This window comes from Cucumis melo, chromosome 11 (assembly GCF_025177605.1).
Source record: "Cucumis melo cultivar AY chromosome 11, USDA_Cmelo_AY_1.0, whole genome shotgun sequence".
NCBI classification, from domain to species: Eukaryota; Viridiplantae; Streptophyta; class Magnoliopsida; order Cucurbitales; family Cucurbitaceae; genus Cucumis; species Cucumis melo.
The window spans coordinates 25,585,960-25,599,805 of record NC_066867.1 but is presented as its reverse complement, the minus strand read 5'-3'; the positions used below and the strand labels follow the sequence as shown (position 1 = coordinate 25,599,805).

Here is a 13,846-nt window from a genome sequence, read left to right as displayed (position 1 = left end):
TTAATTGTAATTCAATTTAGAATTTTAATAATTTTTATTAATTTTACATTATTAATAAAGTTTGGAATTTTAATAATTTTTTATTAATTTTATGTTAATTAATAAAAATTTAAATCAGATAACATTGCCAATGCTGCATACTAACGATGCCGACGTACATGGTGACGTAGATAGTGAGGTATTTGCAACACCGTTAACAAGCGTTGGTAGTTCCTCACTGCCGACGTGTTGACCATGTCAGTGAAGAGTGCGTCGACAGTAATTTGCCGACACCATCCCGTTCGCACGTCGGGATTGTCTTTCATGACGTATTTCTCACGACGTCCTTGTCGACGTCGGCGTAGACTCTCCCGACGCATTTCTGGCTTCTGCCGATGCATCTCTACATCAGCATACCCTTTTCTTCTTGTAGTGAGTCTTACTATCGTCTGATCAGGGCACTTGAACAGGACTTTGTCAGGATGGAACGAATTGATAACAAATGTACATTATGTTTGTGCTTGAAGGACTTCCAAAATCCTCCATCACGGAAGCCACGTTTAGTGACAACCAACATATCCTCCCAACAAATCTTTCTAACTCTTTTTTCTCCTCTCTTTCAGCTTTCTTCATCAGAACGACTAGGCTTCACGCTTGGAGATTTTCCAGATTGAGAACTTCGCAGAGGGTAGGAGGTTGAATGTGATTTTCCCGTTTGGTTCCAAATGGAGGATTTTGGAATTTTTTTTTCTTCCCAGAATGAGAGGCCCTAGGTTCATCTTCCACATTAAAAAAAAACCAGCAACAATCGCTTGAATTGTTCCCATCCTTCAAAATCAATACCAGCTAGAACAACAATGTTTCCTTTTTCCCCGACTTCAACACCTTCAAGATCTCAAGAAAGCTTCCTATCTTATTTGTCGTTTTTTAAAATCCAGATAAACCCTCCACTGCGGAATGTCTTTTGAAAGAATTTATGGAACTTTGGGGTTTCCAGAACTTCCACCAGAGAGTCAACCAACCAAACAAATAAAACTTCCTTTGTTGTTCAGATGAGCTTCAGTTAAGCGAATCACCCTTCCTTTGTTGTTTAAATCAAACTCGTAAGAAAATAATTTTTTTTTGTCGAGGTCTGTCTTGGAATCAGCATGGTCGTTCAATGGAGAGATAAACAGAATGGGTAGAGCAATGGAGGCGGAGGGTGGCAGAGGAAGGAAGATAAAGAATAGGAAGCCAACATTTCACGGGTGGCGGAGGAAGAACCAAACAGACGACTTTCGGCAGTCGCTTCTATGTTGCATATCGTCGAAAAGGTCGTCGAAGATTGGCGATAGTCGCTTGCACGTCGTGGTAGCAGAGAGAGAACGTAGAGGACCGAGGGTTTTTCGCCATTGACGTGTTGTCACCCTCAAAGGTTCTCGTATTGTGGGCGTCGTCTACAGTGCTCGAGCCGTTGTCGAGTAGGTAAGTGGCATCATTCGATGACAGTTGTAATCGTCTGAGAGTCAGAGATAAGTCTCGATAGCAGTCGTTGGTATTTTTGGGTCAAAGAGGGCCTACTCGTAGTGGGCTTCAAGTTTCAAGTTATGGTTTGGGGCGACAAGAAGAATAACAAAATATAAGGTTTACTTTGGATAAATGACAATTTTATTTTTAAATTGTCAAAATAGCAAAACAATTAATTTTCACGTAATAAATGGGACAACTAGGCCTTAAATGCCCCTACCTAATTGACAATATAGATTTTTAAATACAATAGTAAGAAAAACCACAAATACCCTATAATTAATACATACTATGCACTCCCTTCAATCTTCTAATTTCCCCTCCCAAAAAAGAATTCATCTTCTGTAAAGCATCACATCTTCTGCATGCAGCCACTCCACTTCTCCAAGAAAACCCTAATTTTTCCTTCCTTTTTCCTTCTTAAAATACAATCGCTTTCTCTTCCATTTTTTAAACGCTTTCCACCTTCGCTCCAGATACGCGCGATCTTCCTTTTTTAATCGGTTTGCACCACCGATTGCTTTTCATCGGAACCGTTCCCAGACTCTTTCCACCGATCTTCAACCTTCTGATCGTTTGTATCATTGTTTTCGTTCTTCAACATTTTGTTGGATTTCTGTAGTTAAAATTTCGAAAACAATCTCCTTTGTCACGTTCTTCGTTCAAATTTTGGTTTCTACGACCATGAGCGTTCCAGTTGATTGTCAATATGGTCTTTCGACGAATCTTTTAATTACGTTTCCCTTACTTTCGCATTTTCCCCTAGATAATTAATATTTGCATTGTATTTGGCATGATTTTAGGGAGGATTGAGATTTGAATCTAAACTTAACTATTTGCATTATATTTACCATAATTTTAAGGAATGTTTGGTATTTACGTGAGCTTTGAAATTTGAATTTTTTAAATGATTTTTCGTTATTTTTTTAATGTTTTTGTTAATAATTAATTATTGCATTATTTTTGCCATTATTTTAGGATGTATTCACTTTCGAATGTATTATTCCAAAATTTCAGAAATGAAAATTTGAATATCCTTTTCGTTAATTTCTTATTTTTTTTATGATGATAAATAATTATTGCATTATATAGTTTTAAATCTATAATTATTGCATTAATAAATTAAATATTTGAAGTTATTTTTCATTAATTTGAAGGTAAAAATCGAAATAATTAGAAAATATTGAAACCAATTGAATATGTTTAGGGATTTCTGAAATAATATAATAATTTTTTATTTAGTTAATAATTATCATAACTGGGCGTGTTTACAAATACAATGTATTTTATTTGTTACGTTCTTCGTTCAAATTTACGTTTTTTAGGCCATGAGCGTTCCGGTTGATTGTCAATATGGTCTTCCGGCAAATATTTTAATTTCGTTTTCCTTAATTCCGCATTTTTCCTTAGATAATTAATATTTACATTGTATTTGGTTACTTTTTGAAATTTAAATCTTTTAAATGATTTTTGTTACTTTTTTAATGTTTTTGTTAATAATTAACTATTGCATTATCTTTGCCATTATTTTAGGACGTATTCACTTTCGAATGTATAATTCCAAAATTTCAAAAATGAAGATTTGAATATCTTTTTCGTTAATTTCTTGTTTTTTTATGATAATAAATAATTACTGCATTATATAGTTTTGAATTTATAATTATTGCATTAAAAAATTCAAAGGAAATACTCATATCGAATACAGTCTTCACTAGTAGATTGTATATAGGAGGGATGAATATTAAATTAAATTATTATGTCATATATTATACGGGTATCTGTTTCATGTGTAGCGATCACGTTTTAATTTGATGTACTGGTCGGGTATTACGAAAATATGGTAGACTAGGGCGAAGAAATAAAATGTATATGGAATAATCTTATGAATCTAATGTTAGGAAGGCAAGATTAGTTATTTTTCTAAAGTAATTTAGACAATAAAGATGTTAAAATTTCAAAAAGAATATCCTTTGCTCCGTTCTTGTTTATGTTTTTACGGCCATGAACATTCCCGTTGATTGTCTTCCGGTGAATCTTCTATTTTCGTTTCCCTTAATTATTGTTGATTGGCAAAATTAAAGATAGACCACATTGTATTAGGCATGATTTTAGGGAGGGTTGAAATTTGAATCTAAACTTAACTATTTGCATTATATTTGCCATGATTTTAGAGAATGGTTGGTATTTGAAATTTGAATCCTTTAAATGATTTTCGGTTACTTTTTTAATGTTTTTGTTAATAGTTAATCATTGCATTATTTTTGCCATTATTTTAGGACGTATTCACTTTAATACATTCCAAAATTTCAACAATGAAGATTGAATCATTTTTTCGTTAATTTCTTATTTTTTATGATAATAAACTATTATTGCATTATATAGTTTTGGATCTATAATAGTTGGAATATATAATTATTGCATTAAAAAATTAAATAATTGGGATTATGGTTCATTAATTTGAAGGTAAAAATCGAAATAATTAGGGGATATTGAAATCAATTGAATATGTTTAGGGATCTTTGAAAGAATATAATAATTTTTTGATTTAGTTAATAATTATCTAAGTGGGTGTGTTTATAAATACACTAATCGGACATGTGATATTTTATTTGATTTTTCAATCTCATTAAATATACTGTATTTGAATCTCGGCAGTTCTCATCCGTTGAGAGGCAATTTTGGACAAAAAAAGTGAGAAACTATTTCAGGAAATTAGTTTTGTCATAATTAAAAAAAATAATAATAGTTTGCTATTTTTTTATCTTTCATTCTTATATTTGCCATTTCCACGGATTCCCCTTGTGATTTTTGATTGATTTCCCATTGAATGTCTTTATGTAAAATACTTGATAACAGTATATAATCCACGGAATGTTTAGTTGATAATCACAACTAATTTTATTATTTTAAAATAAGGTACCAAACATAGGTAAAATTTGTATGTGAACTTTTAGTAATGCCTAATAAATTATTGAGCTTAGAAAAAGGTCATTACGTTCTTAAACTTTCAAATTTGCGTCCAATAATTTGATAACACATGAAGTGGGAGATTGAACCTCAAAAATCTAACCGATAAGAATATAATTGATAAAATCGATAAGTTTACAAAAGTTAATGCTTTAAATTAAAGCAATTATAATTCAAATTTTAATTGACACAATTCAACTACTAGCACTGTAATTGAATAATTTTTAAATAAATAAATAAAAACTTGATAATCAATTATAAATCTTGGACAATCAAGTGAAGAAAAACATACACTAAATTTGGTTCAATCTACAGTAGTCACCTATCTCAGATTTAATATCTCACAAGTTTAGTAAGCCAAATATGGTAGGTTATTTTGTAAAATTAGTTGAAGTTACACTTTGCAGACATTCACTAGTATTAAAAAACAAAAAGAAAATATCCTTATGATAGCTTTACAATAGAGATAATTTTTCTTTTACCACGTTAGATTACCAAAATAAAAAAAAAAACTGCCTTCCAACTACAAATGTTTTACGAAATCCTCACACCATCAAAATTCATAATTGATCAGAGAGGGTAAAAAAGGCTGGTAAATAAATTAAAGCTACATACAGCTTATACTTTTGCTTCTGCTTTTGTTACTGGCGGCAAGAAAGCCTCCCACCATCCATATTCATACTTAGAATAAGGAGCCACCCACTTTTCAGGCTTCTCAAACTCCAGGTTCGTCGGAGTCGAAGCCAATGCTTCTTCTATGCTGTTGGCTTCATAGCTTTCGGCTAAAACTCGGTCCAGTCTCAGCTTCATAAAACTGCCCATATCAACAAGAAAAAGAGACCAAAATAGAATGTCAAGCGAAGACTTTGTTGCAGAGATACAAGAATGTTTGAGCTTTGAGGTCATTTTACAGTGCTTGTAAACAATTTCACCATTTTGTCCCTCTTTACTTTAGATCTCATTCTACATATGTTCACATTGCATCTTCTTTTGCACAGAAATATTTGTTATTGTTTGGAACTAACGGTAAAGACTAATTTTAAGTTTTATAGAAAGTACAAAAGACTAGATCTGAACCTACATGAAGTAATCAAAAGGAGAGTTGAATTTCAGTTTCTGTAGCTAAACAGCTTCGCAAGAAGATAAGTATGCATTAAAGCATCTAAAGAAAATAAAGAAAAACAAAAAACTGACCAAGAACAGATGGGTAATAAGTAAATGTTATCCTGTCAGCATAAATATGCAAATAACAAACCAGTGGAAAATTAAAATGCAATGCAGCTTCTAGCTAGGCAGCTGTTTGCAAGATCAAGCAATTTTTTTACTAGATTTCCATATTTCTTTTCCTATTGTAACTCTAAACACACCATATTATTGTCTCCTTCTCTTACATAAAACTACAAGTATATATAAAAGCCAAAAGCATTCAAACAATTAAGCAACCCGTTGGGCCTCTGATGGTTAATGTTTCCATGATAAAAATTCCAAAAGTTAATGAGCTGCAAGAACTAAATATACCAATGCAGATGATGCTAATGGGAATTGACAATAATTCAAGTTGTTAGATATTAGTGTTATGTCCACAATCACAAGATTGTAAGATTCAGGCACTCGCCCAATTTTAAGAATCTCAAATTCCTTTCATGTCTCAACTCTCCTCCGAAATTCTAAAAGATTTCTCCAAAATGTCATGAGAATATTTTAACTTTGGAAAGTACAGGGTATTTCCAATCTTCATTTAAAATTCTAGGAATTTCTACTCCAAACGGTAGAAATGCAACTTTTGAAAGCATAGGAATATATTTGAAACAAAGATTAAAGTTGTTATACTTTTTCCTCATAGTTAATCAATTTAACTAATATGATGTTGTGAAGAGAAACAAAGAAAAAATACAAGCCAAATTGAACATAACGAATGCAAGGAGGTAGCTTACGTAATCCAGGTACTATCGGTTGAAACAAGAGCAACGGCAGGTCTCCGCAATCTCTTTGTGATATTAGGAAACTTGTCCAAGAATTTAGGCTCAATGACAAGCCAAAAATCCTGCTCCTTGTTACGCTCGCCATAGTTCCGAAGCCGCTCAAACAAAAGTTCTTTGAAATGCTCCTCTTCATCAAGCATAAACTTCGCATTTGCAACTAGAAAATAATACTTAATCGATTCTTGCTGCATTGTAAAAAATAAACATCCAAACCAGTGAATTTCACTATCACACTCCCAAATTTCCCGAACGAATTAGGGAAAACACATAACGCACATAAAAAGCAACACAAATTATGATCGAAATCGCTGTTAATTAATTTATTTGTGCACACAAAATGTCTAGATTTCCATGGATATTAACAATCTCCAAAAAACCTAACTCCTAATATACCTATTAATTTAAACCAAACCTAGACACGAACAATAGCGAAATTGAAGAGAAGCGAAATGTGGAAGAAATTGGGAAGTTAAAGAATACCTTATCGGCGGAATCGGAGTTAACGGCGGCGATTGCGGTGTTGAAGGGAGAAGAAAGAGAAGAAAGTGGCGAAGACAAGAAGCATGAGCTGAAAATAGAAGTAGAAGGCAAAAGCAATGGCAATGAAGGAGTTGGGAAGCGATTGTGGTGACCGATTCCAGAGGTCGGAAGAGATTTCACGGCAGCAAAGTGCGTTGAAGTAGCCACGGCGGCTGAAGATGAGCCCATAACAAGATTCGCAGTGCCTAACATTTGGCTAATTGCTTCTTCTAGTCGTTGTGATTGGAGTAATTTGAGCAGAGCAAAAATGGAGGAAATGGCCAACAAAATTAATCAGCAAAATCTACAAACAGACTGTCGGAACCTTATCTAGTTATCTATTACCATTGTCAAATTACCATCTTGCCCACTCTTCTTTACCCCACTCTCAAATTCTATATTTAATTGTTTTTATAAGTTTCAATTTTACTTTTAATTTTTTTTAATTACTTTTAAATTTTTTAAAACTTTAAAACAAATATTATAGTCTCTATGCTTTAAGGTGTTTTTTTGGATCATATAATTTCAATGAATATAAAATTTATTCTCTAAGTTTATTGTTTATCTAAATTGATTATATAGTGATAATAATTTTAATATAAAGAAGTACAACATTTGAATAATTGAAGTAAAAATATGGGGTCTTTTCCAAAATATAAAAAAAAGGTAAAATGTTTACACTGTATAGAACGATTCCAAAAACGGAAAAAACCTAGAGGTCCACAGTGTAAAATACCAAAAATGCCCGTCAACCACGCCGTCAATAACGCGCACGTAATATATTTGCAATCATTTAAATATGGTTCAATATATACGCGATCATTTAGATATGACTATAATTTATACGTGGTCGTTTAGATATGGCTACAAGGCGATCGTTTAGATATAATTATAATTTATACGCGATCGTTTAGATATGGTGCAATATATACGCGATCGTTTAGATATATTTCAATATATACACGATCGTTTAGATATGGCTATAATTTATACGTGATCGTTTAGATATGATTATAATTTATACGCGATCGTTAGATATGGCTACAATTTATCTTTTTAATTCAATCGTTTAATTTTGTTACACGATCGTTCCAAATCTAAATATTTTTTTTTTAATTTGGTACACGATTTTTTTAATTCTTTTGGTACACGATCGTTTAGATTTATTTACACGATCGTTTACATTTGGCTACTCCAATCCAAATTATTTTTTTTCAAGATTCTTTATACACAATCTTTTATTTTTTTTACACAAATTGTTTACATTTGGCTACTCCAATCTAAACGAGTTTTTTCAAGTTCTTTGTACACAATCTTTTATTTTTTTTACATGATCGTTTACATTTGGCTCCTTCAATTTAAATGATTTTTTTCGAGATTATTTATCTTATTACAGTCGTTTAGATTAGGTTACCCAAATGTAAACGCGTAAAAAAAAGACGATGGAAAGATTAAACGACGTAAAAAAGAATTAGAAAAGAAGAAGATGTAAATATTAAACGATGTAAAAAAGAATAAAAAAAAAAGGCGGTTGAAAGAAATCACAAAATCAGAAAAGAGGAAATACGATGGAAAGAAATGACAGTGAAAAAAAAATACGATGGAAATATTTAACGACGTAAAAAAATAGTTTAAAAATAAGAAAGATGATGGAAAGAAATCGTAGAAAAAAAGAAGAGGAAAAGAAGAAAGACGATGAAAGAAATCGAAGAGGAAGACGATGAAAGAAATCGCAGAGAAATCGCGAGGAAGAGAAGGGCAAACCTGGAATATTCAAAAAATAGCTAATTTTATGGGCTTTGTTACACGGGTCGTAAATAGTTTGGTGTTTTGTTACATTTATGTAAGTTCCCTAAAAATATTAACAAATATCAATAATTAGTGTCTAGGGGCCTTTTTTCTTTGGTCCTTTTACATTTTATCAATTTGCTTGGTATTACTTTCTTTATTAAAAAAAAAAATACTCCACCTTACACCATATAAGCTTTCCATCACCCTTTAAGATGGGTTTGACAGATAATTTAGATTTATGTTTATTAGATACACTCAGTTCAACAATTTAGTGGATATGCATTTGCCAGATAATTTAGATTTTGTTTTTTTTTTAAATTGTTTTCGAATTATATGAATCAAAGAGATACTAGTTGAGCTAAGCTTTTGTTGGCATTCATAATTTGTTTTTAATATAATATGTATTATGTTGCATATTTTAAATTATATAATGTTACAAAATAATTATTATATAAAGCCTTATTGGTTAAAATGACAAGTTAGATCCCTATAGTTTCAAAAAAGATAGAATTTAGTTCTTATGAATTTAAAAAGATAAAATTTAATCCCCATGATTTTAAAAAGATAGAATTTAGTCATTATGGTTTACAATTAGAAAATAGTTTTATTCGTAGAGACTATTTATGAAAAGATTTCGAATCATAAAATCTATACATGAAGTTTCATCAAATTATAGAGACCAAAGTTTAACTTTCTCCAAACTAATCAATAAATTTTCAATTTAACTAATTTTTAAACATAAATGAAAAACAGTAAAGTATAATCAAGGACCCTTCAGTTATGACTGCAGTTAATAATGTAAGTCACTAGTGAGACAGTAAAAGAGAATAACACATGAGACTTTGATAACCCAGTTCAGCCAATATTGCCTACGTCTGGGGAGCTGCACACAGCTCAGATGAGTCATTTTATTAATAGTCACCATAAACATCAAGACATCAATATAGCTTATGTATACTACTCAATACTATAACTATATGATATGAGTATTAACGTTAGACTCCAGGCTCCCCCTGGAATAAAGAAGTCTCCCCGTCAACAACATCTGATAGTTAGGCTCTCCCTGAACGTATACGTAACACTATTATTAATCAAACCAGCCATAGATTCATTCTGTATATTACTCAATGCAGAACTCTTCTTTAGGTAGTCATATTGTTTCAGAAGACATAATTCAAGCTACCTTTCGTTGCGGGCACTTTAATGGTAAGTCGGAAGGAAGTATCAGCAACAAGAACTTTTCTCACTATTTTTGCGCACCTTTTACCGATCTTCAAAACATATATATATACATATTAATCCAGATATGTATAAGACTTGTATCTTTAATAAGATCCCTAAGGAATAGGAGCTTATTATATTCTTGGAGATAATTAGAGAGATTCCCTAAATATAGGAGAATCAAATATTCCTTGATTATCTTCTCTTTTAAATAAGTCTTCTCTTTTAATTTTAAAGATATTCTTTTAGACAAAGAACACTTCAACAAACTCCCCCTTTTGTCTAAAAGAATTTCTTTTCTGGTTCAACAACAGCAGTACCACAGAGTCATTTCATTCAACTGCATCCTTCAGTTCTTAGTGAGACAGAAGACAATTCATTCAGAAGTCAAAAGATTTTATCAAACTACATCTGTCATAAAACAAAGACTACAATCATCAAAAGAATAGAGCCAGAACAACGTCATCCTTCTGACAAAGAAAATAAAAAAAAACACATCTCACAACTTCATAACATTCCACAAAACAACTTCATAACATCCCACAAAACAACTTCATTACATCCTCTTCTTCATTACATCCACTCCCCCTTTGAACCGGAAAAGTAATGACATTAACCGGATGATGGTTGCTGACGACTCGTAGACAGTGCCAAAGAATTTAAATGTCGAATAAGAGCATCCACCTCTAATCGACATTCAGATAGCAGAGTGATGGAGTTAGTCAATGCACGAGATTCAGAAGTCAAGGAATTAACAATGCGGGCAGCCAACTCAAGATCTACATAGAAGCCTTCAGCAGACTTATCCCAGTTAGTAATGTCAAAAATACGTAGACCCCGAGTCGGATGCACATCATGATCAATATCAGGCACATGACTGCCTTGAAAGAGTCTGTAGCTAAGAGCAATTGTTTTAGATTTAGGTCCAGGAGCATCAGTTGCAGTAAGCACAACTCCATTTAAGTGAAGTAGCAGACTAGAGAACAACCGCAGAAGAGCAATGAGAACCTTGACCCAAAAAGAACCAACATGCCTCAACAGCTGATTGTAAATGAAGGCATCTGTATCTACTTTATCACCATTGCAAATTTGATACAAAAATGTACCTAAAGCAGCAGATACGCTGGAGGCATGTGAGGAAGGGAACCAATTAGCAATGCCAATCTTGTGCAGGATGGCATATTTGATGCTGAGAGCAGTCGTAGGAATTCCATTTACAGGCCATGTAGACAAAGTCCCACCAGATAAGACAGTAGCTAGAACCTCAGTAGTAGGACATGATGGAGAGCAGTCAATATCAACAACATTCCCAAGAAAGCCATTAATCACAGCAAGAGAAATCATAAATTTGAACCCTCTAATATGAACTGTCTGATAATCAGAGCTACTTGGATTATTAAACTCATCAAGCAAAATAATAATAAATTCTTTAATTAATTAGGGATAAAAAGGACCAACATTCGAGATAGTTTTTTCCAAGCCAACCCTCTGGATAAGATCCATGATACTCATGCAGGATTTATGTTTTTCAGATATATTTACCTCATCGACAATTCTCCTTTGCACCACGAACTTTCAACGTTGAACATTTTCCTCGTGGTGAAAAGAAATTCCATCAATGGAAACATATGGAATATTCGTAGAAATTTTCTTTCTGCCTGTTTTAGTAGTGACATTTCTACTAGCCTCTTGAATTTTTCTCTTTGGAGGTTTAGAACCTTTAGGAGATTCTGGCCTTCCTTCAGTTGATGGAGAAATGGGATCATCAGTAGGAGGAGGAATGTCTTCAGGAGGTATTTCAGCTTGGTTAAAAAAACCACACTGATCTTCATTTCGAGAGACATCATTCTGTTCTTCATGTGCAGCAATAGTGACACCAAGAATGTGTACAGGCACCGCATCAGGTTTTGAAGCAGGTAATTTTGATCGAGGGGGGTGAACCGAGGGAGAATGTTCTGAAGGCATAGCTGGTGATCGTCGAGGGCCTCCTAGAGTAGGAATGAATATCCCTTCTGTTGAAAAGCTCTCTTGAGAATGAATGGAATCTGGGGGATCAGAAGGGAGCTTCTTAGATAGAACTGGCCCTGAGGTTTTCTTTAGCAATCGAATTAACGGAACATCATTCTGATCATCTGAATCCATATCTGATACAATGGCCTCAGAAGCTCGATGTGCATGCACAATAGGAGAACTAGGAACAACATACTCACCAACGTCAGGCACAGCCTCAGGTCGTAAAGATTCCTACAACCCACTAGAAGCCTCTCCCTATGCTTTTTCATACGGAAGCCGATAAGGTGTCCAGGGAGGAGTGCTTTTGAACTGGCGACCTCTTACCCTTGCATTTTGTACTTGAGGAGGCGAAGAAGTGATGACATTAGGTGCATCTTCAGATTGCTTCGGCACATAAGATCCCTTGCGAGTGTTCACCATAGCGAATAGGATTCGAGTAACCGATGAGAATTTTCAACTGTAGTATCAACTTCAGAATGTGTAATGACTCAAGATGAACTTAGTTTAAATACCCAGAGGAAGTTTAAATAATTAGAAATTTAAAACCCATTAATGCAAAAAAAAACTCTCCATCAGCCGAAAAGACATCTATTTAATTCGAAAACGGCACTGACACTTCGAAAGATTTGAAACGTGGAGATATGCGCCATCTTTATAGCTAATCATGAAGTTAAGTGCGACACACTCCTAAACCAGCACGTAAATATTCGAATGAGTTAGCGTCTAGAGGTTTAGTGAAGATATCGGCTAATTGTAAATTAGAACGAATAAGATCAAGCTTAATTACTTTATCTTCAACTAGTTCTTGAATAAAATGGTGTCTTATATCAATGTGCTTGGTTGGACTATGTTGAACAGGATTCTTCAATATATCAATTGCGCTCATATTGTCACAATACAGCGTTATAGTGTTCTGATCAAAGCCATATTCATGCAACATATTTTTCATCTAAATAAATTGTGTACAACCACTTCCTGCTGCTATATACTCAACTTCAGCTGTAGATAAAGAGACACAGTTTTACTTCTTACTTAACCAAGAGATTAAATTGTTTCCTAAAAGGAAACATCCTCCAGACGTACTTTTTCGATCATCAGACGAACCTGCCCAATCAACATCATAATATCCCACAAGAGTAAGGGTGGTATCATAGGAATACATCATTCCAAAGTCACTTTTCCCATGAACATACTTAAGAATTCGTTTAACAACTTCCAAATGAGAGATGAGGGGATCAGCCTGATAACGGGCACATATTCTCACAGCGTAAGCTATGTCAGGTCGACTTGCTGTTAAATATAATAAGCTGCCTATTATACTCTTGTAAAGTTTATGATCAACTTCAGCACCACCGGTATCTCTTGTAAGTTTAACATGTGTCGTAACTGGAGTCCGCTTATTTCGAGCTTGTTCCAACCCAAACTTTTTAACCATGTTCTTAGCATACTTTTCCTGAGAAATGAATAGGCCGTCATTCTTTTGCTTAATTTGAAGCTCCAAAAAGTATGAAAGTTCTCCAACCATGCTCATTTCGAATTATGACAGCATGATGTTAATGAAATTATGCACAAGATCATGAGGAAAACCTCCAAAGATGATGTCATCAACATAAATTTGAGCAACCAAAAGTTGATCAGATTTCCTGTGTATGAACAAGGTCTTGTCAATTTCCCCTCTGGAATATCCTTTACCTCTCAATAAACAGTTAGTCGTTCGTACCAAGCTCTAGGAGCTTGCTTTAACCCATATAAAGCTTTGTTGAGCTTATACACATGCTTTGGGTGCTCAGAATCAACAAAACCTTTTGGTTGAGCAACATAAACTTCTTCATTCAAATATCCATTTAAGAAAGCACTCTTTACATCCA

At 33.4% G+C, this 13,846-nt stretch overlaps 2 protein-coding genes across 2 annotated transcripts; both read right to left on the bottom strand.

The window, feature by feature from the left end:
• Positions 1-4,852: 4,852 nt before the first annotated feature.
• LOC103496259 (uncharacterized) lies at positions 4,853-7,337 on the bottom strand. Its single transcript, XM_008458041.3, has 3 exons — positions 6,915-7,337; positions 6,387-6,619; positions 4,853-5,266 (listed from the first exon to the last, which is right to left on the bottom strand). Exons 1-3 carry the CDS (start codon positions 7,164-7,166, stop codon positions 5,071-5,073), a joined length of 681 nt encoding a protein of 226 aa, XP_008456263.1. The 5' UTR covers positions 7,167-7,337; the 3' UTR covers positions 4,853-5,070.
• A 5,590-nt stretch (positions 7,338-12,927) lies between these two features.
• On the bottom strand, positions 12,928-13,509 carry LOC127143954 (uncharacterized mitochondrial protein AtMg00810-like). Its single transcript, XM_051079262.1, has 2 exons — positions 13,083-13,509; positions 12,928-12,977 (listed from the first exon to the last, which is right to left on the bottom strand). Exons 1-2 carry the CDS (start codon positions 13,507-13,509, stop codon positions 12,928-12,930), a joined length of 477 nt encoding a protein of 158 aa, XP_050935219.1.
• Positions 13,510-13,846: the final 337 nt, after the last annotated feature.

Bases quoted from the DNA above. Each gene is read 5' to 3' on its own strand.
- LOC103496259 (XM_008458041.3), bottom strand. From the start codon at position 7,166: ATGTTAGGCACTGCGAATCTTGTTATGGGCTCATCTTCAGCCGCCGTG. The intron at 6,620-6,914 runs GTATTCTTTAAC...TTTACAATGCAG, and splicing joins ACTCCGATTCCGCCGATAAG to CAAGAATCGATTAAGTATTA. The intron at 5,267-6,386 runs GTAAGCTACCTC...TGATATGGGCAG, and splicing joins ACCGATAGTACCTGGATTAC to TTTTATGAAGCTGAGACTGG.
- LOC127143954 (XM_051079262.1), bottom strand. From the start codon at position 13,509: ATGAGCATGGTTGGAGAACTTTCATACTTTTTGGAGCTTCAAATTAAG. The intron at 12,978-13,082 runs GTTCGTCTGATG...CTTTATCTACAG, and splicing joins TTATGATGTTGATTGGGCAG to CTGAAGTTGAGTATATAGCA.